The 24,170-nt window shown below is 45.7% G+C and overlaps 1 protein-coding gene across 4 annotated transcripts in view; it reads left to right on the forward strand.

Annotated features, from left to right (window-relative positions):
• ARHGEF25 (Rho guanine nucleotide exchange factor 25) overlaps positions 1-24,170 on the forward strand; it is a 67,113-nt gene that overhangs the window by 24,518 nt on the left and 18,425 nt on the right. For 3 of the 4 annotated variants that reach the window (XM_066614581.1, XM_066614583.1, XM_066614582.1), the window contains 4 exons: positions 19,662-19,972; positions 20,810-20,887; positions 22,212-22,339; positions 22,939-23,005. In XM_066614581.1, the coding sequence (XP_066470678.1) occupies positions 19,662-19,972; positions 20,810-20,887; positions 22,212-22,339; positions 22,939-23,005 (584 nt within the window). Of the gene's footprint in view, positions 1-14,280; positions 14,350-19,661; positions 19,973-20,809; positions 20,888-22,211; positions 22,340-22,938; positions 23,006-24,170 lie in introns of those variants that run through there. The other variant, XM_066614584.1, reaches the window with a different exon arrangement.

Raw genomic sequence — 24,170 nt, forward strand, 5'->3', positions numbered from 1 at the left:
CTTTGGTAGAAACCTCCTGGCTGGCCATTAGCAGAGCAGTTGTGACACTCAGCCCTCACGATCAGGCAGCCCAACCCTATTGAAATTTCCCTGCCCCAATGGAGCAGGGCCAGCATGTCTCTCACTGTATCCATCAGGGGAATTTTGCAATCTGGAGGTCTCCCTTGAAGTAAGGGGACCGCTCCAGCCATGGCAATGGGTCTACTCAGACCTGCGCCTGCTAAATCAATGGCGCAAGTCCAAGTGGATCCAAGTCAGCAGATCTGGCCTGGGAAGGGAGATAGGATAAGGCGCACACCAACGCTGCCAGTCCTGCCCACCTGCCCTCCCCCACCCCTGTGCCCCTTGGTGGGGAACTTACCTGCTCCAGCACACACTGCAGCTTGTGTAGGTGCTGGCGGGACTACTTTGTGCACTGTTGCAACATGCTTTACAGCACATTTGCCTGAGCTGAGTCTGAGCTGGCAGAGCACTCACTGCCCCAGTGTAGACGCACAAGAGGATTGTGTCATTTGGCTGTATAGAGATGATAGATTTCTTTTTCTTTCCAGAAGGTTAATGGTGATATAAAGCAGCAACTGTTACCCTGCACATGCCTGATCTCAGAAGCTAAGCAGGGTCAGGCCTGGTTAGTACTTGGATGGGAGACTGCCTGGGAATACCGGGTGCTGTAGGCTTATACCATAGTCTTTCGAGACTGAAGGTTGCCAACCAACCAATACAGGTGTGGTATGTGCCCGTACCTCATCCTGCACGTTCATCCTGCTTTTGTGAACAGAGCAACTAGTGGGAAGAGTGCGCACATAGGTCATGATGCCTGGTTTGGGAGACTTGTGTCGTGCTCCCAAAACCAAGCCAAAGATGATATTGGGACAAAAGATGTGGTTGTAAATAGCAAGGACAACAAAATGCCTATTGTTCCATCTTCAGCTCGCTTCACAACAATTGCCTTCAGTCTTATGCAACATTACAATCCTGTGATCTGTGCTAATCTAGATTACTGCATTTGCCTCCTCTTAGAGCCCTGCTCCACCTGTAAATGTGCATTGTGAGGATGGGGAACTCAGCTGTTTACCACTAAACAACCCAAACTGTGACTGCATTGGGGTAGGGTAACTAAAGGGTTTCGGAGTAGGTAATCCACATCATGTAGTCATGAACTGTTGGTCTTACGATTCCTTCTTATGCTTCTGCTGAAAACCACCATTGTTCAAGCCTCTCGAACCCTCTTAGGCACAGTGTAGGACTCAAATCCTGTTTTCTTGTTTTTTGAAGATGCATTAGCCTGCGATGGTCATTTGTTTGTGGGGTTCTGTGAAACTGGGTTTTGTGTGTTCTGTGGGTAATGGGGCAATACAGAGTCCCATGTGAGGTTTAATATGACAGTTGAAAGGGTCTTGTGTATGATCAGAATTGTCTCTTCCACAGAGCTTTAAAGAACTTTGGACTGTGTGTATTCTGTGTGTCTGATGAAGGCGAAGTTGCCTGTGTGACTTTCAGGATTGTGTGTTGTTAGTAATAATCTGAGGGCACATCTGTACCAGAACTGCTGTTCTCAATGTTCCTTGGCTGAAAACTAACACAGAGAAAAGGCTGGAAGCTGGTTTAAAGTCTTAGTGTAGACATCTGGTTCTTGTTATTAACCAATTACATAAGTCTTTTTAATGTGCAAATAATTTTATAGTTTCCCCCCTGTTTTGTCCTCTTAAAAAAACTTGCAAGGTGAATCACAATTATTCCCAGATGGGAAAACTGAGGTTGAAAAACAGTAACTGCGCAAAGCTACTTTGTGGGTTTGTGAATGAGCAAGGAGGTGACTTTATACCTTGATTCTATATCTAGTACTCTGTCCACTGGACCACACTGTCTCTTGTCCTATAAACCTTCCCAGGCCTGGAATCCATTTTTAAATTAACCAATTTAACCGTGCATATGCCATCTTTTAGATTTTTTTTAATCTTATTTTTAGCTCTGCTCTTTTTAGATCTGCCCTTTCTTACCATCTCTCCCCCTCCCCCATCAATCATTCCTGAAGGAGTTGGTGGCCAGAAATTTGTGCCACAACTAGACCCACATAAGGTCAGATCATAAACAGCCAGTGAAAGATCAATGTCCTATGGGATTTTACAGAGCTGGAAGGGATCTGTTCTCTGTTCAGTTGTCATCTCTCCTGAAGAGAAAAGGAAAGGACTGTTGCTCATCACACACATTAATTCATTTAAATGTATGCAGATTTTAATTAACTCTGCCTTGAGATGAGACAGAGCTAAAAGGATTTAAAAAACAACAGCCCATTGCTTAGCAAGTGTTGACTCTTGAAATCCTGTGGGTGGATTGTCGGGTCTGTGTAGTTCAGGGGACTTAGGGTATTCTTTGAAAGGGACAGTGGATAACCCAGTTGTGAAATTTGGCTCAGAGGGTGAATTTGAATTTTTTTTTTTGAATTTTTAGGAATTTATTATATAACCATTGGTCATTACAATATTTAAAAGCACATACTACAGTATACACATATAAAACAGGCAACAACATTTCAGCCTTCCAGACACATAAAATGAGATAAAAAATATTAATACTCAACATGGGTCAGAATCATAAAATATTTAAAATAATTCAAAAGTGAGAAAAGCTTCAACCATTTTCAGGATCTTATTAACTAGTAAAGAGGACAAGAAAATTTAAATTTAAGGCAACAAAAAATTGGCTCGTATTTTCTTTGCCACAAGGGCAAAGATAGCCACTTTTTAGGTGACATCAGGGTCAGAGTCAGCAAGAAGCCAGCAAATCAAAGCTGAGGTAGACCTCTCTTGGAACAGAGCAATAATGTTAAATAAATATTTTAATCTAGGAAGCGCATATAAAGGGCACTTTAATAAATAGTGAGAAATATCCTCTATTTCACCAGAGTTGCAAATGCAAGTCCTGAGATAATAGGGAGTATTTTTATATCTGCCTTCAAGGACCGTAGTCTACATACACTGAAAGCGCAGGGCAGTAAAGGCTTTGCGCAATGCTGGCACTGTTAGATAAGTTAAATAGTTTTCTGAAACAAATGATAACTTATACAAAGGGAGCCAAGATGAATAAGGTGAGCTGGAAATATCACACAAGTCACGTCTCATATGGTAAAGATGAATTCTATCTTTTACCATAGCCTTAACATTTCTAGATAAATAAGAAGGCAAAGTGTCCGTGACTATTTCATATTTCTCCAAGATCTGTTTTACTAAAGTAGCCCAGGACAACTGAGCAGAATTAAAAAGTTGTTCTCTGAAACACATCTTGGGGAGACGGGAATTGTCCATTGCTACTAATTTATACCAGTACAGAGCCAGCGCAGTATGACAGTGGGCTTCTATCAAAATTAAGCCCACTTCCGCTTTTGAATAACCCCTACCGCAGGAGGGTTTTTGAATAACCCCTACCGCAGGAGTCACAAGGTTACCTCCTTTAGTTCTCATAAAGTGTAATAAGGATTGAGTTGTATGAGCTGCTTTAAGCTTGGTCATCTTTAAATGAGGAGACCAGGCAAGTTGGGCGTTAAAAGTAACACCTAAATATTTAAAGGCTCTAAGTTGTTCTATGGAATTACCATCAATCCTCCATTTGTGCTTCTTTTTTTGTTTTCCAAAAAGAACCACTTTGGTCTTGTTGTAGACCAAATTTCCAAAATTATAGACAATTTTTCCTGTACACAAAAGGAACTCAATCTAGACAATAACCTGCGCAGCCCAATAGATGTAATAGAACAAAGTGCTATGTCGTCGGCATACAAAAGAATTGGAAGTTTAGTATCCCCTATCACCGGAGGAAAAAACTCCGGCCCTTGGAGAGCGTGTACAATATTGTTTATATAGAAATTAAAAAGAAAAGGAGCCAATAGGCAACCTTGTCGAACTCCCTTATCAGTAGAGATTTTCTCAGAAAGCATGCCTGATGTCCCAAGTCTGATTCTTAAATTTGTATTCATATGAATCCTCTCAGGGTGAAGATAAACAAGATATGAAAAGGGGAGACTTGCAGAGTATTCTTCAGCCATGGTGTGAGCTCAGCTTCTGCCTGATGTTGCAATTTGAATAACAGACATACACACCAGCAAACAGAACACTGATTGATCTATCAGTCTTCTCAACCCCCCCCCCCCCCCACTTCAGGCTAGCTGCCCACTTCCTCAATTTTGTAACCCATGAACATTTATCCAACTATTCATGTTACTGAAGATTTATATCTTTATAATATTTTAAAAATCAAAACATTTTTATTTTTTATTTTCTTTTAACACATTACAAAATGGCACCAGGAATTGGGGAAGTTGGGCCATCACAGGCGCCAGTCATTCAGTGCAATTTGTGCTGCAAATGTGTGGAACCTGTTCTTTTTCCAGAACTCAACTCTAGAGATGATGAGCTGTTTGAACTGAATGCCATGAGCCCACTTCCAGCCTGGATCGATCAATATTACAACACTCTTCCTACAGAATAGTTCCTATGCCACTTCCTGAAGATGTATGAAACTGTGGCATTTTTTTTTTTTACTTTTAATCTGCTATAGAAAACAACATAAGGAGCAGCAGGTTTGATCCGAACTACAACCTGTGACCTGTCATTGTTTGCACTCCACTCCTCCCTTTTCCTTTTATACCAAAGTTTTTGAGTGATTGGTCTAGGGGTGTCCAAACTTTTTGACAGGAGGGCCACATCATCTCTCACAGCAAGCAAAAGAGGGAGCCCTAGGCCCACAGCTCACACAGGAGGTCAAGCAGTTGGCCTTCGCGCTGTGTGCAGCCGCATTGGATCAGTGTTATATAGTGGGTCCATGCGAATAAAGGAAGGCATAGAGATAACAGCTCAATACATTTATTCCATCTTCAGAACAGGACCTGGCAATGATTCTGAATGAATCTGACACAAGGCAAACACCTCTGGCTTTTATACCCTTTAACTCCGCCCAGACTCCCCATGATTGGTGTAATTGAAACTTTAACTAGACGGCCAATCGGGTGGTGGGATTTTGATCCATCACCAGATTGGCCAGCCAGAAGTCTGGACCAGTCAGTTATGCAGGATTTCGATCCTGCATAACTTGCATACTTAACACCCTTCCCCACCAAAGTACAGTCAAGGTTAACAAACATAGTCCTCAGAGTGGCGGGGCTGTACCTGCATTCACAAGGTGCGGTGAGGCTTTGGTATAGGGACCTCTGGTTCCTTAGTCCGCTCTGGGGTTGGCACAGCTATGGCAGAGGGACTCCCCATAGATGCACTGACATCAGGTGGCTCAGATAAATCCAGGGAGGTCTCCGGTTCCTGCGGTAACACATCAGGAGTGATGGCCTCTCTGGCCTTTGGCAAGACCTGATGCTGGTTACCAGGGACTGGAATTGGTGTGGTGGGTGCTGAGTCAGCCAGGCGGTGGCGCATCTGGTCCACATGACGGCGGAGAGTTCGGCCGTCCTGGGTGACAACCTCGTATGAGACAGGATTGGTGACTCTAATGATGGTTACTGGGATCCATGCTGGGCCATTTGCTTAGTTCTGGACATAGACTGGACATAGACATAGGCAGGCTGAACCCATGAATGGCCTCTTGTATCTTGAAAGTCGGTGGTCTTTCCGAAGTTCTGTCTGGCGCAGGATGAATGATGTCAGCATCAAAGTCTAATTTGCTCATACTCTGGACTCCAGTCACCTGGATGCCAAGGCCGAGCAAAGCCACGCAAGGCCGAGAAGACTGGTTTGATGGCCCTCAATGACCACGAGATCCAGGAGCCCATTGAAGTGTTTATAACGAACCTGAAACTTACCCGCACCCTGAACGGGAATGCGGTTGCCCTGAAAATCTGTAAGCAAAAGTTCAGTCGGCTCCAGGCTGGGGCCCTTTCTAGGGCAAAGGTGCTGAAAAGTCTCTGTAGAAATAGTAGAGAGCGCTGATCCGGAGTCCACTTCCAGTATGCAGGGAGACCCTTGAATTTCTATTGTCACATCTACCTTTTCCTTGGTTGGCAAACGGACGCTCTGGATGGGGTATACTGAAGTAGTATAGAGCTCTTTCTGGCTGACAGACCCCTGAAGAACATTCTGGCTCCGAGCCCGAGAAGGCTTACTACAAATGCGTAGTAAGACAAATGTGGGCAATATGGCCCCTCTTTCCACAGGCCCAAAAAGTTACATCACGGAATCGGCAACTCTGACGTTCATGCAGTTCCCCACAGCTGGCACAAGGGCCCCAGCTGGAGACATCGGAGGCTTGCCGGGCCCTGAGTCTAGGTGCTTGTGGTTCCTAGTGATCATTGCGTCTCGACATACCTCAATTAATTTGTAGTACCTCCCCTTCTTCCCAACAGTCTGAGGCCGTATCCTCATGGTGGATTGCCTTGGCTTTTCGAGTTGTGGCTGGGCTGTGAGAGGCATGAATCTCCCTTGCTGCTTCTTCTGCTTTTTCAAATGCCAGCACCTCCTTGACAGCCTCTTGAAAGGTCAGCTCTTCCTTTGTGAGGAGTTTCCTCTGAATCCTTTCATCCTGGAGGCCGCATATGAACCGGTCGAGAAGCATTTCTTCCAGGTCTCAGAATTCTCATCTTCGTGCAAGATGATGAAGCATGGACATGTAAGCTGAAACAGACTCACTGGCAGCCTGATCTCGCTTGTAGAAGGCATGGCGGCATGCAATACGGGACGGCTGGGGCAAGAAGTGATTCTTCAGGAGGGCCATTCTGATTCTTCAGGAGGGATGTTCTTATAACTGGTAGCCCTTAATTCTGCTGGTGCCACGAGATTCTGGGCGATTTCAAAAGTGGCAGAGCCACAGACGCTGAGCAAGGTGGCCCTCTTTAGGGCAGCATCTTTGAATGTGTTAGCTTCAAGGAAGAACTAAAGATGTTCTGCATAAGTGTCCCATAGCTCCGGGGACGCTGGATCAAATTCCTCAATGTGACCTTTGGTGGTCATTGTGGCAGCTCAGCAGGCTTATGGAAGCAAGTCCTTCTTTCTTCATCTGGGGCGACAATTCCCTGGTGATGAATCAGCTCTAAGTGAATCAGCTCTTGGTCCTAGCGTTGTTAAGCATGGAGGAATCAAATCCCACCCTCGTCACCAGTGTTATATAGTGGATCCATGCGAATAAAGGAAGGCATAGCGATAACAGCTCAATATGTTTATTCCATCTTCAGAACAGGACCTGGCAATGAATCTGACACAAGGCAAACACCTCTGGCTTTTATACCCTTTAGCTCCACCCAGACTCCCCATGATTAGTGCAGTTGAAACATTAACTAGAGGGCCAATCAAATGGTAGGATTTTGATCCATCACCCGATTGGCCAGCCAGAAGTCTGGGCCAATCAGTTATGCAGGATTTCGATCCTGCATAACTTGCATACATAACAATCAGTGTGGGCTCCAGCAAGTCTCCAGTAGGCCAGAGGCTCATTGGAGACTAGGGGCTCCCCACAGGCCAGATTGGGGGTCCATGAGGGCCACAAATGGACCCCGGGCCATGGTTCGGGCACCTTTGATTGAGACAGAAGTGTCATACTGTACCTTTTCCCAATCATTTTCCTGGTCCAAGAGAGATAACACCTGTATTGTACTATGCATGTAAACATTACTAATTTTGTCCACTAATAATCTATTTTACCAGAAAAAAACCTTGCCTACTCCAGCCATTCCTTTTCATCAAACTGTATCACATTTATGGGGATGAGCACGGATGCAGTTGCACAATTCCAGTGTTTGTTAATGTCGGGGTTCCCCTCCTCCCCCGAGTCCCCAGCTTACTCAGGGAGGAGGCTTCTGGACCTGAGCAGAGGCAGCAGCCTTCCCAGCCCTCTCAGGAACAACCCTGGCAGCTCCAGGTGAGAGGAGGTGGGAGGGAAACAGAGAGAGGAAGGGGAGGAGTTGTGGTAAGCCCAGGGAAGGGCAGGCCCAGAGACAGGCCCTTTTTATACCATCCCTGTGAGGGAAGGGGAGGGGCCAAAGGGGAGGGGTCTGCCCTACATAAACCTGGAGGCCAGGGATGACAAGGCAGTTGGGAGTTAGAAGAGCAGGCAGGGGGATCTGCTGCTAGCAGCCCCGGCTCCTGACTCGCAAATGCTGCCAACCCAAAGAAGGGGAACCGGGTGACGCAACCCCCCTTCTTGTGGGGGAACGAGTCTGAGGCCTCCACAAGGGGTCCCCCTCGGAAAGGCCGGGTGGGCCCTCCCCTCCCCCACAGGGAGGTCTCACAGTTAATTTTTTTAAAAATTGACAACCTGAGCTTACATTTCTTAAGAGGAAGAGAACATATGCATAGGAAATGCACAAGGCCTGATAGTGGTACACTGAGGGCACTACTGACTTAATTAAGCTGGTTTAATTGTTATTCACTCTGGGAAGCATACGCCTGCGAGTGGGACCCAGGATCTCTAACAGTGAATTCTTAGTAGTGTCATCAAACTACAGTTCCCAGGTTTCTCTGGAGAAAAGCCATGACAAATATAACCAATATAAGTGCAATATAGATATGCCGAAGGGACAAAAGCAAATTAAAATGGAACGCGAGTGCTGGATCTGGAGGCACCCCTAGGAGTTTCAAGCATATCCTTTTTCCTTGCACAGCTCTAGGTCAGAGTCACAGGCAATTCCTATCACCATACCAGATGCTCCCCTCTTTCCCCGTATCTAGTTTCATTGTGTGGGGAAGGGCCATAGCTCAGTCCTACAGCACATGCTTTACATGTAGAAAGTGTTGCTGGTTCAATCCCTAACTTATACTGTATACTGGATAAAATCTCAGGCAGCTGAGCTGGGAAAGAAAGACCCCCATCGGAGGACCAGCATTATTCAGACACACTGAACAAGATGGATCAAGGACCAAATTTGGTACATGGAGGCTTCACCTGTTCTTACATTTCTGCCCCTCCTTCTTCAGTCATAAAAAAAACCAATATATTTTTTTTCTCAAGCTGCTTAATATAAACGCACGTCTAATGAGGAAAGTGCTGGCATGGTCTTGCTGGCTGGGGAGAAAGCTCATGTTAATCCTTTCCTTGCTCTCCCTGGAGAGAAGTGAAAGTAAAATGTCCATATTAACCCCCTGCTATCCTGGCTCTGCAATATGTAGCCTTAACACTAGTCAGCACTGTGGTGGGAAAGCAGTGACTAGATTGTCTTGTGCAGGGTTGTCAAACATAAGGCCTGCAGACCAGATGCTGCCTCCAGAAGCTCTTTATTTCCCCCCCCCCATTATAATTGAACTCTCCCAGAGCCATCCTTTCAGCAGTGCTGCTTATTCCAAAGCTCTGAGAAGGAGACACTGAAGGAGGCCTTAGAAAGCAAGGACCGCTTTCAGGAAAGAGGCCGAACAAGAGGGGTGGGAGAGAAAGACACTGCCAAGGTGCTGGGAGAGCCCGAGGCATCACTTTGCAGACCACCTCTTAGCTACTGAGCTGCAAAATGATGCCTCATCAGAATTGTCTCTGCTGAATGAGCAGCCCGTGTCTTAATCAGGCTCTCTCATATATTGAAAAGATGACCAACATTTGCAGATTTTCTGTCATTTGCCGCTAATGATTTCCTAAGTGACAACAAAGTGCTTCTTTCTGGCCACAATCTGCTTGATGACATCACTTCCTGCTTAATGATGTCACTTCTGGCCCTCAGCAGCACCGTGAATGCTATTTGGTCTGCTGTATGAAATGAGCTTGACACCCCTGGTCTTGTTGGTCTATCCACACCTCCCCACAACTTTCCAATGGGAGTTGATAAATATCTAATTTACCATATCAATTATGGTATGTAAGAGCATCAAAGTGCAGGAGAAGAGGAGCTTGGTGACCTCAAGACCCCTAGCCGTACCTGGCCTTTTTCACTATTAAGGTACAGGCACTGTGTCCCTTTTGGCAATATTCTATGTGGGAGGCAGAATTACCATCTTAAATCCTTTCATGACCTCTGCTGATAGAGCTGTGGGATTTTTATGGGGCCAACTGGATAGGGATGGGCATTTTTGGAGCGAAAACAGATTGACAGGTGTACATGATATCACTGGTGATGAGGATGCAATGCATTTCTCTCAGGGATGGCTTAGTTCTTGAGGGGGAAAACCCAAATGATGTCCCTACAATGGTATCAATATAAGAATAAACCAAATAACTGACCGTTTGCTGTTTTTTAATAGTATGTCAGAGTTTTCTGCCAGAGGCAAGGTGCCACATCCTAGTAGAGCTGGTCATGTCTCCTCTGCCCAGTGTGCTGATGCTATTTTTTTTTTTTAAAAGCACCTTTTTCCCTGGCCATTTTAGAAGCTGAGCATTCTCCAGTATGCCCATGGAGCCAGACTGCTTACATAGTACTATATTTTAAAATGTGGAAAGAAAAAAGCAAACAAACTATGTTCATCCAGGAAGGCTTCCTCCAGGAATAACTCACCATTTTGTGAACCTTCCCCCCCCCCTTTTCCATCTTGGGTGCCTGCATCTTCTTCCTATGTTTAATCAAAGAAATAAAGGGAAAGAGAAAAGTTAAATCCTACCCACCCACTTACTTAAACTGTACCATATTGCTGTTTAGCAAAACTTTCTTCTCCCCAACTATTGGGTAACATTAAGCCTGTACCAGAGCTACTGCAGCATTTAGCATGAAAGCTGTTTATTTCATTATCTGAAAACACCCTGTACACAGGGTAAGTCAGGAGTTTAGGAGTGTATGTGCGTTATCTGGTCTTGAGTGTGCACTCCTGATGAGTTCCTTCAAGAGGGTGAGGAGAGGAGATGGATGAAGAGTATGGTGATGAAGAGTATGGAAAGCAGGGCACAATTCATTTTTATATACTCTTGCACAGCTCTCATTAGTTTCAGTTGGACTTTGGCAGAACTTCCCATTGCATCAGATCTTAAATTCCTTGCCTTTGTGCTTGCGGTGGTGAGGGGTGTGTGTGTGATTTTCAAGCTATGACTCTGGCTACCATTAGCCAAAAGCAAATACCATAAAAAGGAATGGATCTTTTTTGGCTTTGAAGTCAAGAGATTTAAGATAACAGCGTTGTATTTCAGGGGTCTTACTCATCATGTTTGCCACAATCTGGGATTGCTGATGTAAGAGCTAGCTGGACACCCACACTCATGTTGCCAGATGTCCCTTATGTTAAATGATTGTCTCTCTTCTTCTTGAACATTATAATGCTGTTAAGTAGCAATTTTCTGCCAGTGTGCCACAGTTTGCCGCGTGAATGTTCCAAACAGGTGTGCCATGGGAGTTTGCAGGAAAGTCATTTATTAGTAGGACCATTGGAGGATGTGAGCCCCCCACCAGAAGCATGGTATGTCCTATCAATTGTCAAAAAATGGTACTGTGCCTTGACTATTTTAGCTCCTATTCAGTGTGCTGTGAGATGAAAAAGGTTGAAAATTGCTGCCATAGAGCATTGTGGATCTGCCTTAGTTCATTCATATATACATCCTCTGCCCACAGTTTGCACTCCTAGGTCACTGCTGTACTTCACAAATGAAAATGAGGGAAGTGTTCTGGTAAACGATGGTATATTTCCCCTTGGGACCTACTGCCCCTATGGTAAATTCTGCAGTATCACCACCTCTGTTACGAACAGAGGCATCTTGCGTCTTAAAGACCTGCAAGTCAGGCAGAGATCAACATATTTTGTTGAAAGAAAAACTTCATCTTTCAATTGCTGTTGCTCATGCAGCTGTTAAAGGTGCAGGAGTTTCAAAGGTGGAAACCATAGAAGCACACACAACCCCCACATAAAAAGCATTTGTTTTTTTCTCTCGTGATAAACTTACAAGCCAAACATATGAACTGCACAGCCAGGGCTGGTCTGTGCCTATCCCTAAGTTCATCACGGGTTACAAGTCATGGTAGGTATGTGCAAAGTAGAGGTAGGCTGCCTCTGATTGCCAGATGCAGGGGAGAGCACCAGGACACAGGTTGTGTCTGTTGTCTAGTGTGTTCCCTGAAGCATTTGCTGGGCCACTGTGAGATACAGGAAGCTGAACTAGATGGGTCTTTGGCCTGATCCAGCGACTCTCTTCTTAGGTTCTTATGTTCTAACAGCTGTGTGAGCCAATGGGCACCCACATGGGCAGAATCACTCCACATGCATAGCTTAGCAGTGTTGAAATAATAGTACATCCAGCTCACTGACATGAGAGCCACTGGGCCAAACACGAATGTCTACATTTCTGTAGATTTCAGTGGTATCTTTTATTCTCAGAGACCCCCCCCAGCTATTTACTGTCACCCCTGCGTCACAGGCCTGCCCAAGAGCACAAAGCATTCTTTCATTTTTGACATTTTTGTCTAGCAATCTGGTCCCACACACACTCTCAGTTTCAGAAGTTATTTTATCCTAAAAAGAGAGAGTCCAGGCGCTCAATCATGCTCAGAAATCATAGCCTCTGAACTTGGAGCCCTGCTGCCTGAAATCAGTCCTGTGGAGATAGAAGATGGTTATTTATGAGGCAAGTGTGGGCACATGCTCTCCGCATGCTCAAAGGCACTCTATTCTTCTGTTGTTGCTTGACATGTTCCCGGGTCCCTCCTAATACTGAAAAACAGCTCTGGAGCCATGCGATAGGGAGCCTGCCTCAGATCTCTTCATCATGTGATCAATTTTTAATATTGACTGGCAGCAGAGTCCTGAAGTTTTGCTTGCCAGCTGGTCAATGGTCTGAGCCACTGTCTTAGAGAGCCCAGACAAATTAATTGGTGAAGAATCAGGGGGGGGGGGAATGCATAAAGTCCTCTCCCCGAGTTCTGATTTCTTCTTCCCCCACATGGCTCCACCCACCAGCACACTGAACTCCTGAAAAACAGATGGTGGAAGGCGCAGCCGGAGCTGCACAGGCCCTGCCAAGGAACGTGCCGTGCACACTCCTCCGCCGCCAAGACTAGTCTATTGCCCTGTCACCCATGGAAGCGGGGGGGGGGGGATGGGGAGCTGCTGGGGGTTAGCTTAGCTTGTCAACAGCACAGGATGGGCCTGACTTTGTGGGCACACGGCTTATGCAGACTTGACACTCAGCCCTCCTTTTCTTTACCCAGAATGACTCTTGCGATATGGGTAGCTGCCAGGCTCACCCTCACAAAAGCCATTTGAGGCAAACAATGTTGATAGTGTAACTATGAAGGCTTGCAGAACTAATCTGACACACCAAACCGAGCACCATCCACCAATCTTATGTTGTGATCTGCTGGGTGCCTGAGAGCTTAGTTTCTGCAGCCCTCGGTAGGCAGCAAAAACAGGTCGTTTTGTTTATAAAGCCATTGAGAGCGCTAGGCAAGGGAGACAGACCACCTCAGGTTGCATGCTGGGAGATTATTAGAAAGCAGCAAATTGTGATTAGGTTGCTTATTGTTGGTAGTTTTAATGCCAGACCAGGACCAGGGGAGATCTAGGTTCAAAGCAAAGTGGATGCTCTTCAGCTGTTCTCTCTGTGCCTATCCTGCTTCTCAGCATTGCTGTCAGGATAAAATGGGGAAGGGGGAAGAATGGCGTAGGCTGCCCTGAGCTCCTTGGAGGAAGGGTAGTATAAAAATATAATGCATTTTTAAACTTAATGTATTTTTACTACAATGCAGAGAGAAAATTTGGCACCAGAATATTTTGGGTCAGGTATTTACCAGGAGTATGCCAGAGTCACAGCGCAGAGTCTCATGTTAAGTCCTGAGTTTCTACCCCCACCTAGACTAGCATCACCCACAAGTCATAATGGGCAGCAGTTGTGATTCGTCCAAAGCTGATTTTGAGTCATTGTGACTCAAGTCCATGCCTTTCAAGAAACAAGTTGAGTTGCAGAAGCAGTGGGGAAAAAGTAAGCCAAAAAAAGAGAGAGTCAGACACACAACACACACAAAACAGAGTCACAAGCACACACAAAAGCGTGTCTTAACTCAAGTCTTTTCTTTTTATTTTAGGGTAAAACCACCAAGTCCTGAGTTAGTACCCAAGTTTTTGACATGTGTGACTCATATCTCTATAGTTGTGAAAACACATGTACTTGCAACTCAAGTCCAAGTCATCTGAGCTGCGGCCCATCATAAGAACATAAGAAAAGACCAACTGGATAAGACCAAAAGCCTACCTAATCCAGCCTCCGTATCTCACAGTGGCCTGCCAGATGCCTCAGGGAGCACACAAGACAACAGGAGACCTGCATCCTGGTACTCTCCCTCGCATCTGGCATTCTGAAGTAGCTTACTTCTAAAATCAGGAGGTTGAACATACCCATCATGGCTTGTAATCTGTGATGGACTTTTCCTCCAGAAATTGGTCCAATCCCCTTTTAAAGGCGTCTAGCCCAGATGCCATCACCACATGCTGTGGCAAGGAGTTCCACAGACTAATTACATGCTGGGTAAAAACATTTTTTTTTGTCTGTCCTAACTCTCACAGCACTCAATTTTAGTGGATGTCTCCTGGTTCTGGTGTTGTATGAGAGCGAAATGAGAGGGTATGAGAGGGTCTTTACATGCTGGGTAAAGACATTTTTTTTTTGTCTGTCCTAACTCTCACAGCACTCAATTTTAGTGGATGTCTCCTGGTTCTGGTATTGTATGAGAGGGAAATGAACATTGCCCTATTCATTCTATAATTGGATAATTATGTCCTGCATAATTTTGTATGTCTCAATCATGTCCCGTCCCCCCCAATCAGGCGCCTTTTTTCAAGACTGAAGAGCCCCATACGCTGTAGCCTTTCCTCGTAAAGGAAGTGTCCCAGCCCAGTAATCATTTGGGTCGCTCTATTCTGCACCTTTTCCATTTCCACTGTCTCCTTTTTGAGATGTGGCGACCAGGATGCAATACTCCAGGTGTGGCCTTACCATTGATTTGTACAATGGCATTATAATATTAGCCATTTTATTCTCAATACCTTTTCTAATGATCCCAAGCGCAGAAGTAGCCTTCTTCACCGCCGCCACACAGAGGATCCCTTGTATTTACTGGTATTCTGGTGGGCTTGATAGGACCTTCCATATATGCCTGAAGCATCTTTGGGGATAGAAGGCAACTTGCTATGAAACATAATGTGTGTACACAGCCCTGTTTTAGTGAGGGAATTAATTATTCTTACATAAGTTCTCAAGGCTGTTTGACATGTGCATGTACATCCCTAGCTGACTAGCAGCTGACTGCTTGAACTGGCTCTGTTGCCCTTCTTTTTTTTTTTTTTTTTTAAAGTGATGAAGGAGTTCTCTCTGTGATCCCATCTTGTGATGGCTCGTTCCCACCTGCAAATCATCCCCGTGTGTTGAAGTCATCAAATGCTCAGCATACCTTGTGCGAACCAGTTATTAGACCAGGGGTGCTCAATAGGTGGATTGCGATCTACCGGTAGACCGCGATGCAAAATGAGTAGATCGCGGAGCCCTGTCTCTCCAAACTATTAATATGTCAGTTTCGTCTAGTGACTAGACGAAACTGACATATTTAGCTAAACTGACACTGAAACTGACACTTTAGCTGCTCTTCAGGCATGCAGCAACAAAACTGACGAAACTGACTAGACTCCAGCAGGGGCTCCATACATTAAAGGGGGTGTCCGGGCCTTGCTGGGTTTCAAAGTAGCTTTTGAGCCAAAAAAGTGTGAGCACCCCTGTCTTAGACAATTGAAGTGTGGAGGCCTCTTTTCGATGGAGACCATCCTGTTTGTGATTTTAGGTATGAAACAGTTCAACAGGATGTGGTAGTTGACTTGGCAGAAAATGGTGGTTCTTCTAGCGGTCATTCTAGAGACCACTAGCATGCGCAGATCTCATTTTTTCCAACTTTTCACTAAAGCCACCAGGATTAGTTTGTTTATTCTGTTTAGAAAAACAAGAAGCTTGTTTCTCACTGAGATGATACCTCAGTGAGTGATACCATTTCAGGCTGCAAGTGGGGCCTCACAGGATCAAATAGGTCTCCATTACAAAAGAAAATAAAGTTCTCCATGTGGGAGAAGGGTTCTACCCTACCCTTCTTCCCAACAAGCTACTTTTCTTATGTGAAAGAATGTCTTCATGGAATATTCAGCCATGTGAGCCCCCACCTGCAGCCTGACACAAAGTACAGCCCAGTCACAGGTTTACCACTTCAGTGAAACCTGAGACTATAGAGAATTGAGTGGCAGCCATAGGAAAGGCATCACTACACTTTGTGGGTGCAAATTGGTTATTTCTAAGCTTCGGTCCCAACTAGGGATGTAGGCATGTGCAGTCTGACTGGTTGCCATAGCAACACCCCTCACTGTCACGTCAGTTTCCAAGGTGGGGTCAGGTGCCTGTGGTACTGCTTGACGCATCTTGAGTTCCTGACGCAGGCAAAGTTATTTCAGGAGTAGGTGCCATGCCACTGCATTGCATTATTGGCTCCTGCTGGGCACTTGCTAGTCTGTCTTTGCAGTACTTGTTTCTGGGAAGATGACTTCCTTTTCCTCTCTTGACCTGCTTGCTAGCTGTGCCAGACCAGCATGGTACCTACACAGTTGATGTTCTGCAGGTGCCCAGTCACATACATTCTTTCAGGATTGGAAACTCGAGTCAGTGACTTGAACTCGTCATGAAAATGCCTGATTTTGGGTGACTCGGTGACTTGCGAGTCATGCGTGTGGAAGACTCTGAAAAAAAACTTGAGTCGGGGCCCTCCTGACTCAGCACTCATCCCCACACATGCTGACGCAAGTCTGACTGTGACTCAAGTCTGCCTGTGTTTACTTACTGTTTTTGCGGCATGAAAATCCTTGTGGGGCCAGCATTCTGACTGGGCGAGCAGCCGGGAGTGCCAGCTGGGAGGCAGCGAAGGGTTAATGCGTCCAAGTAGGAGGGGAGAAGCCAGTGAAAGCTCTTTAACCACAGTGAACTTCTTAATATATATCACTATTGCAAAGTGGAGGAGGTCATTGAACTGGAGGCAGTTTTTTTTTTAATGAAAAAGATTTTTTTTAATGAAAAGATTTTTTTTTAATGAAATGTAGTTTTAATTGTGATCCATTGGAGTCTGTTGTGTTTTATTTTTTAAATTGTGTTTTTGTTCTATGTTTTAGGTAGAAAGGTGGGGTATGCATGTATGAATGAATGAATGTGGTCATCCACTTACTGTACTCTTCTTACAGTAAGTTAATTACAGGTCTTAACTTGACAGACCTTACCCATACCACTGGTCCTCTTATACTCTCTGTCCTGACTGGTAGCAGCTGTCCAGGGTCAGGGCTGTGGTTTGAAGGTTGACATAGAATCTGGAACCTTCTCTATGCAAAGAGTGGTTTGCCACTGAGCTATGGCCTTGTCAGGGAAGGCCTTGTCAGGAAGAAAGCAGGCTGACCAAGGGGAGTAGTGTCTAATGCAGTAGTTCTCAAACTGGTGGGTCACGACCCACCGGTTTGTGTAATGCTTCCCCATCCCTTTAAGGGATGGGGGAAGGGGGGAGGCAGTGACGCGATCCCCAGGATCGTGTTGCTGAGGGGCGAGGGGGGTGCTTTTACTTACTGTGTGTTAGGGCAAGCAGCAGGAGGTGTGGGGAACCCCACGAAATCCTCCGCAGGGCTCCCCGAGGCTTTGAATCTTCAGAAATAGCAACCAGGAGGTGGCTTGCACTTGCTATTTCTGAAGTTTCCAAACCTCAGGGAGCCTGTGGAGGGCTGCGCGGGGCTCCCTGCACCTCCTGCTGCTTTCCCTAACACACATAAGTAAAAGCACCCCCTTAGCAACACAATCCTGTGGATCATGTTGCTGCCCTTCCCCCTTCCCCACAAAGACTTTTGAAATAAAGCTCCCAAAAAGTTTGAGAACCACTGGTCTAGTGGTTAGCACTCACACACTCCATCCTGCTCTCCACATTCCCTTTTTACTGAGTCATCAGTTGAATGGGGGAAAACTAGTAGTTCTATCCACAACTACCATCCTATCTGAAAGACACCAGGCAGAGAGGGTATGTCTGAAAAAAACTCATTCTTCCATGATAGCAAAGAACTCGAGAGGTTCTTATTGAAAAACAAAAACACAGTCACAACTGCAGGCAATGAACATGACATAAGAAGAGCCCTGCTGAATCAGGCCATAAGCCCATCTAGTCCAGGTTCCTGCATCTTGAGACCTGCATCCTGGTGCCACTCCCTTGCATCTGGCATTCTGAAAAGCCTACTTCTGAAATCAGGAGCTTGTACATACTTGTCATATGATGGACTTTTCTTTCAGAAATGGGTCCAATCCCCTTTTAAGCCCAGATGCCATCACCACATCCTGTGGCAAGGAGTTCCACAGGCAAATTACATGATAAGAAGTATTTTCTTTTGTCCTAACTCTCCCAACTAAATTTTAGTGGCTATCCTCTGGTTCTAGTGTGGTGTGAAAGGGGAAAGAACATCCCTCTATCCATTCGATCGGTCCCCTGCATAATTTTGTATGTCTTAATCATGTCCCTCCTCAGGTGCCTTTTTTCTAGACTGAAAGAGCCCCAAACACTGTAGCCTTTCCTCCTAAAGGAAGTGTCCCAGCCCAGTAATCATTTTGGTTGCTCTCTTCTGCATCTTTTCCATTTCCACTGTACTCTTTTTGAGATGTGGCGACCAGAACTAGACGCAATACGCCAAGTGTGGCCTTACCATTGATTTGTACAATGGCATTATAATATTAGTCATTTTATTCTCAATACCTTTTCTAATGATCCCAAGTGCAGAAATAGCCTTCTTCACCGCCGCCGCACATTGGCTCGACACTTTTATCGAGCTCCTGTCAACCAGCACCCAAGATCTCTCCCAGTCTGTCACAGATAGCTCAGAGCCCATTAACCTATATGGGAAGTTTTGATTTTTGGTCGCAATGTGCATTACTTTGCAACCTACTGCTTGTCTGGTTACCTGTGAGCTTGAATTAAGCACACGGTTTGTGGGCTAATGATGTTTCAAACAAAGGATGAAGACTGCTGCAGGAGCATTTCCCAACATTATGCAGGGGATGGATAGAGAGATGCTCTTTACACTCTCACATAATACCAGAACCAGGGGACATCCACTAAAATTGAGTGTTGGGAGAGTTAGGGCAGACAAAAGAAAATATTTCTTTACTCAGCATGTGGTTGGTCTGTGGAACTCCTTGCCACAGGATGTGGTGATGGCATCTGGCCTGGACGCCTTTAAAAGGGGATTGGACAAGTTTCTGGAGGGAAAATCCATCACGGGTTACAAGCCATGATGTGCATGCACAACCTCCTGATTTTAGAAATGGGCTATGTCAGAATGACAGATGCAAGGGAGGGCACCAGGATGAGGTCTCTTGTTATCTGGTATGCTCCCTGGGGCATTTGGTGGGCCGCTGTGAGATACAGGAAGCTGGACTAGATGGGCCTATGGCCTGATCCAGTGGGGCTGTTCTTATGTTCTTAACAGCTTCTTATGCTTTTAAGGCTGGCCAAGCAGAGAGCTTCTGAAGGGTCAGAAGTGTCCAAAAATAGGGGAAAACATGGCATTCATCATAGGCCTGCTCCTGCTATTGCCTTTGAGCACATGCAGAATGCTTTTGTCCCACCACAAAGTAACTCTTCCAAGAATTTGGGGGAAGGGTTTCAAGGTGAATGGACACTCTTAAGAACAGCCTCATCTCTCTTTAGGAAGTACAGATTACCTCATTGCCTTTGTCCTATCCAAAATCCGTCCACATAGTTCTTGATTGCCCCTCTCCTTTCCTTGCAGATCCTTACTCCATTGCAGGCAGCGATGGCAGCATCTCAGCCTCAGTGGCCTCAATACAGCCGCAGGCATCCAGCAGCTCAGCCCCCAGCTCTCCTGCCTCCCGTCATTCGGTCAGCACCCTCAAGAAATGGCTAACCAACCCTGTGCGCAAGTTAAGTGCCGGTGGGCTACCTCGGGGCGAACGCCCACTCAGGAAAGCAGAGGGCCGGGCGCGGCGGCATGGGCGCCAGGAGGATCGCAAGAGCATTGACTTGGGTCTGCTGGGGCAAGCGGAGGGGCCCTTTGCTGTCCCACGAGAGTCGATTGGCACGGTAAGAGCAAAGAAATGTAGATTCACATAAAGCAGGGCTAACTACCAACCAGTCCCTGCAGATCAGCTTACAAATCTAGGGCACAGTATGGTAGAAGCAGAGAGATGGTGTGCTGTAGAAAGAGCGGATAACTTATTCAACTACAATTAAATGGAACAAGCAAGCCATGTCATACTGAGTGACCAGATACAATTGAGGACACAGTGCCTAGACCTTTAATCAGTTATTCTAAAACATTTTTGACTGGCAGCTCCCTTGACCTACTGGGCCATTGGCCACAGCTCCCCATTAGGGCTACAATCCTATACATTGTATCGGGCGGTAGATTTTTCGCAAGGATTCCATGGCTCTCCTCTTCAAGTAGCCATGGCTCACAGTTTGGAAACCACTGCCTTTAACCATTGTATAGACACTTCCCTATGAGTAAGCTCCATTGAATGCAATGGGAATTTCTTTTGAGTAGACCTGCGTAGGATTGTGGTGCAAGTGAGCCTTTGACAGGGTGACCAGATACAGTGGAGGACAGAGTGCTTATACTTTTGACCATTATACAGAAGAATGGGAAGAGGAGGAACAGAGGAGGTGATGGCTAGTGAGCAGCCAGGTAAGGGAGCGGTGGTATTTGCAATGGCAAAGCACTGTGCAAGGGTAGTGCTGGCAGTTTGTGGTATGTCTCAGATCAATTTGGGATGGTAAAACTTGGTGAAATCGATAGCGATGGCAGCGCCGCTCTTTATATTTTAGGGAAGCTTGGATGGTTTGGAAGAGTTCTGTGTTGCTTCCTGTAGGTCAGGCTATGAAATTGCCATTGTCTAACACCCTTTCTTTGTCTTATAGGATGGCAACTCTCACCTACCAGACCTTTCCTTGCTGTCCAACTTACTAGAAGGGGATGGCTCAGGGACACTCATCCAGGTGAGTTGGGGGGATATGAGTGTCTTGCCTCAGTGAGAGGACTGAGGTCACAACACCTCTTTCCTCCATGGTACAAGGTGGCCCTGTGGTGCCTCTTTGGTGTGTGTGGATGGCTTCCTCCCATAATTAGGTATGAGGTGTCTGGGACCCGGGTGGAATACTTCTTAGCAACAGTATCTAATACAATATTATAACGAAACCCACTACCAGGTTAGAGCTGGAATGCATCTCAGCCAATTCTCATAAACCCTTTTAATTTGAATTTTTTCCCCCCACAGCACACCCATTTATGGATGCTGTTAGATATTGTCAGGTTTAGAAATACAGCCTGTAAAGTATTGAATTTGATAATTAAAATGCTAATAGTCCAATATTATGCAGAGTTGGGCATTAAGCCCATTGATTGCAGTTAGTTTGGCTCAGTTGCACCCTGGGCTGTTAATATTTCATTGCCTTAAATTTTATTAGCAAGATTTAAAATGTATTCTTGTTTTTGTTTGTAAAACCAAACTTTAAAAACAAAAGTAGTTGAGGACGATGTTGAATTAGTGAGAGGCATCTTGTCACTAACAAAATCACCGATAGCTCCAAGTTGGAAAATGCCAGATGTTTAATCAAAAACCAGTTTTTATAAACAATTATGGAATGTGTCAGAGTTAATGACATTGATTAATTGACATTGATTAATTGAATATGAATCAGAATATGAGTGATGATATCTAATAACCAGGAAAGTAAATGCAATCTGTTTAGAACAGTGCTTCCCAAACTTTTTAGCGCTGGGGCTTTCTTTAAAAAATGACAATCTATTGTGACCCACTAGACAAAAAAAGAGATATAGAAAGAAATAATATTGCATTTATTAATAATAATTAAGACATTATTTAATAATCATCATCAAGGTCCTGTGCTCCCGAGGCTGCTAGAGGCATTACATATATAATACATGCATGTAGGCATTTGCTGGACTCTCCCTGGAAATGGAGTTCAAGGACTGTCCCCCCAAACCTTTACAGAGGCTTGTGCCTGGGGCATTTGCCCCATCAAACATAATGGGAGGTCCGCCACTGAGTCCCATTCTCCCCTACTGTGATTTCTTTCCAAGGCAGCAACTGTTACCCTGCATGTGCCCGATCTTGTCTGATTCTCAGAAGCTAAGCAGGGTCAGGCCTGATTAGTACTTGGATGGGAGACCTTCCAGGAATACTGGGTGCTGTAGGCTTATACCATAGTCTTTTGAGACTGAAGGTTGCTAACCAACAGCTAGAATATGTAAGGCTACATATCTGTAATGTAAAGGTTTCTTTTCTTTCCCTCCTGCCAGAGTCCTGACCCCTCTTTGCTCCTCAGTGATCCTCAGAGCCCAGAGCCCCCCTCGGAACCTCCAGTACAACCCCCAGCCTCTGAGGAGCAGGAAGAGGAGGAGAGGCGCAGTGCCTTAGAAAAGAGTATGTAAGTGATTTCCCTTGGTGCACCGGCTTATAGGCTTGCCAAGAGAGAAGGGCAGGGGTGGGAGTGGGTGGAATTTCAGCCTCTGCCATCTAAAAAGACTGGGCTTGCTGGGGAGCACAGAGGCCCAGATCTGGTGAGTGTCAAATAATGGCCATCCCATGTGATAACAGTTTAGCAGGTTCAATGCAAGGGTATGGTGTGTACTCAGGGTTTACCCTCAAAGGGTTAGGTATTTGCACATCCTTTGTGCACTCTGTATGTACTGTGTGTATGTGCAGTGGGGAATAGCAGTTGCCCATGGCCTCTGCCACATGTACATGCATTTGTTAAATGTATGCCTCTCTCTTGCATGGTATGGGATATGCACCATGACTATACACCATGATTGCTATGTCTGGAGCTTGTAAAGCAGCTTCTAGACTGTAGGACTTGCAAGGGCCTATGCAGAGGAGGCTCTGCTGTGTCTCTTCAGCTGGCAATATGCATGCCAGACAGGGAGATAGGAGGGGTGTGTAGGTGGGCAGAAAACTGAGGGAGGGAAAAAGGGCATACAGGGAGGTTCTCTTTCCTCAGACACTGCTGCTTCCTCTTGTTTGCAGGTTTGTTCTCAGGGAGTTGATTGAGACTGAGAAGATGTACGTGGAGGACCTGGGCCAGATTGTGGAGGTGCCAACATCCCCTCCATTTGAGGCATTCATTCCCCTTCCACCAGTAGGGCTGTCTCCAGATTTTTTTAGGATCCTAGGCAGGTGTTTGTTGCCTGTCATCCCGTGAAAGCATGCTGGTCACTCACATCCATGTTTCTTAATCCTTCTGAGCACCAAGTGAGCAGCAAGGAGGGTGAATCAGTTGTCTTTTCACATGTCTATAGGCAGGGGTGCTCAATAGGTGGATCGCGATCTACCGGTAGATCGCGAGGCAAAATGAGTAGATTGCGGAGTGCCGACCCCCCCCTTCAGGTGCCTCTGGGAGGAAACGCCGGGAGTAAGGCCCATTGTACTCAACGGGGCTTACTCCCAGGTAAGTGTGGCTAGGATTGCAGCCTCACAGCCTAATCCTAGGCATGTCTACTCAGGAGTAAGTCCTGTTATACTCAGTGGGGCTCAAGGTACACCAACATACATTGTACACATCAATGTTATATGTTATGATGGCGCGAACATTGTAAAAAAAAAAACTCTGGTAGATCTCTGGGCCTTGCTGGGTTTCAAAGTAGCTCTCAAGCCAAAAAAGTGTGAGCACCCCTGTCCATAGGCCTCAGGCAGCTGCCTGATTTTGATGGGTGCTGGTGCCCACTAGGCCATGTCTACTAGTCCCTTTCCTATCTGGGTGCACTCTACCCTTCCTGGGAGAAACAAGAGCCCCTTATGCTGTGGAAATGCCTCAATTTCACCTCTGCTCTACCATTTTCTTTCTGGGTACCAAGATCTCTGTCTCCTGTGGACAGATGCCTCCACCCTGCCTCTTTAGACATGCCCAATCCCAATGCATTGTGCCTGACACAAAATTTTAGAAAGAATAGCAGAAAAAACAGTATTTGGACCCCTCTTGAGTATCTCAAGTTCTTTTTTCTAAAAAACCAGTTTAGAGCCGTCACTGTTACTAAAAATATGCATCCAGTAATTGCTGCAGCAGGTCCCCATGTTTAAGTGAAGAAGTGTGTTTGCCTTGCAGGGGCACCTTCCCCTTTCTCAGAAATTCCAGTCCTACTCCATGCCCATGTGTCCTCAATGCCACTGAACAGAAGGTGACAACATGAGAATTGTGTTCCCTACATCAGAGTACAGGCCCTTCTAGGGCCCAATTCTATCCAACTTTCCAGTGCTGATAC

This window comes from Tiliqua scincoides, chromosome 2 (genome assembly GCF_035046505.1).
Source record: "Tiliqua scincoides isolate rTilSci1 chromosome 2, rTilSci1.hap2, whole genome shotgun sequence".
NCBI lineage: Eukaryota > Metazoa > Chordata > Lepidosauria > Squamata > Scincidae > Tiliqua > Tiliqua scincoides.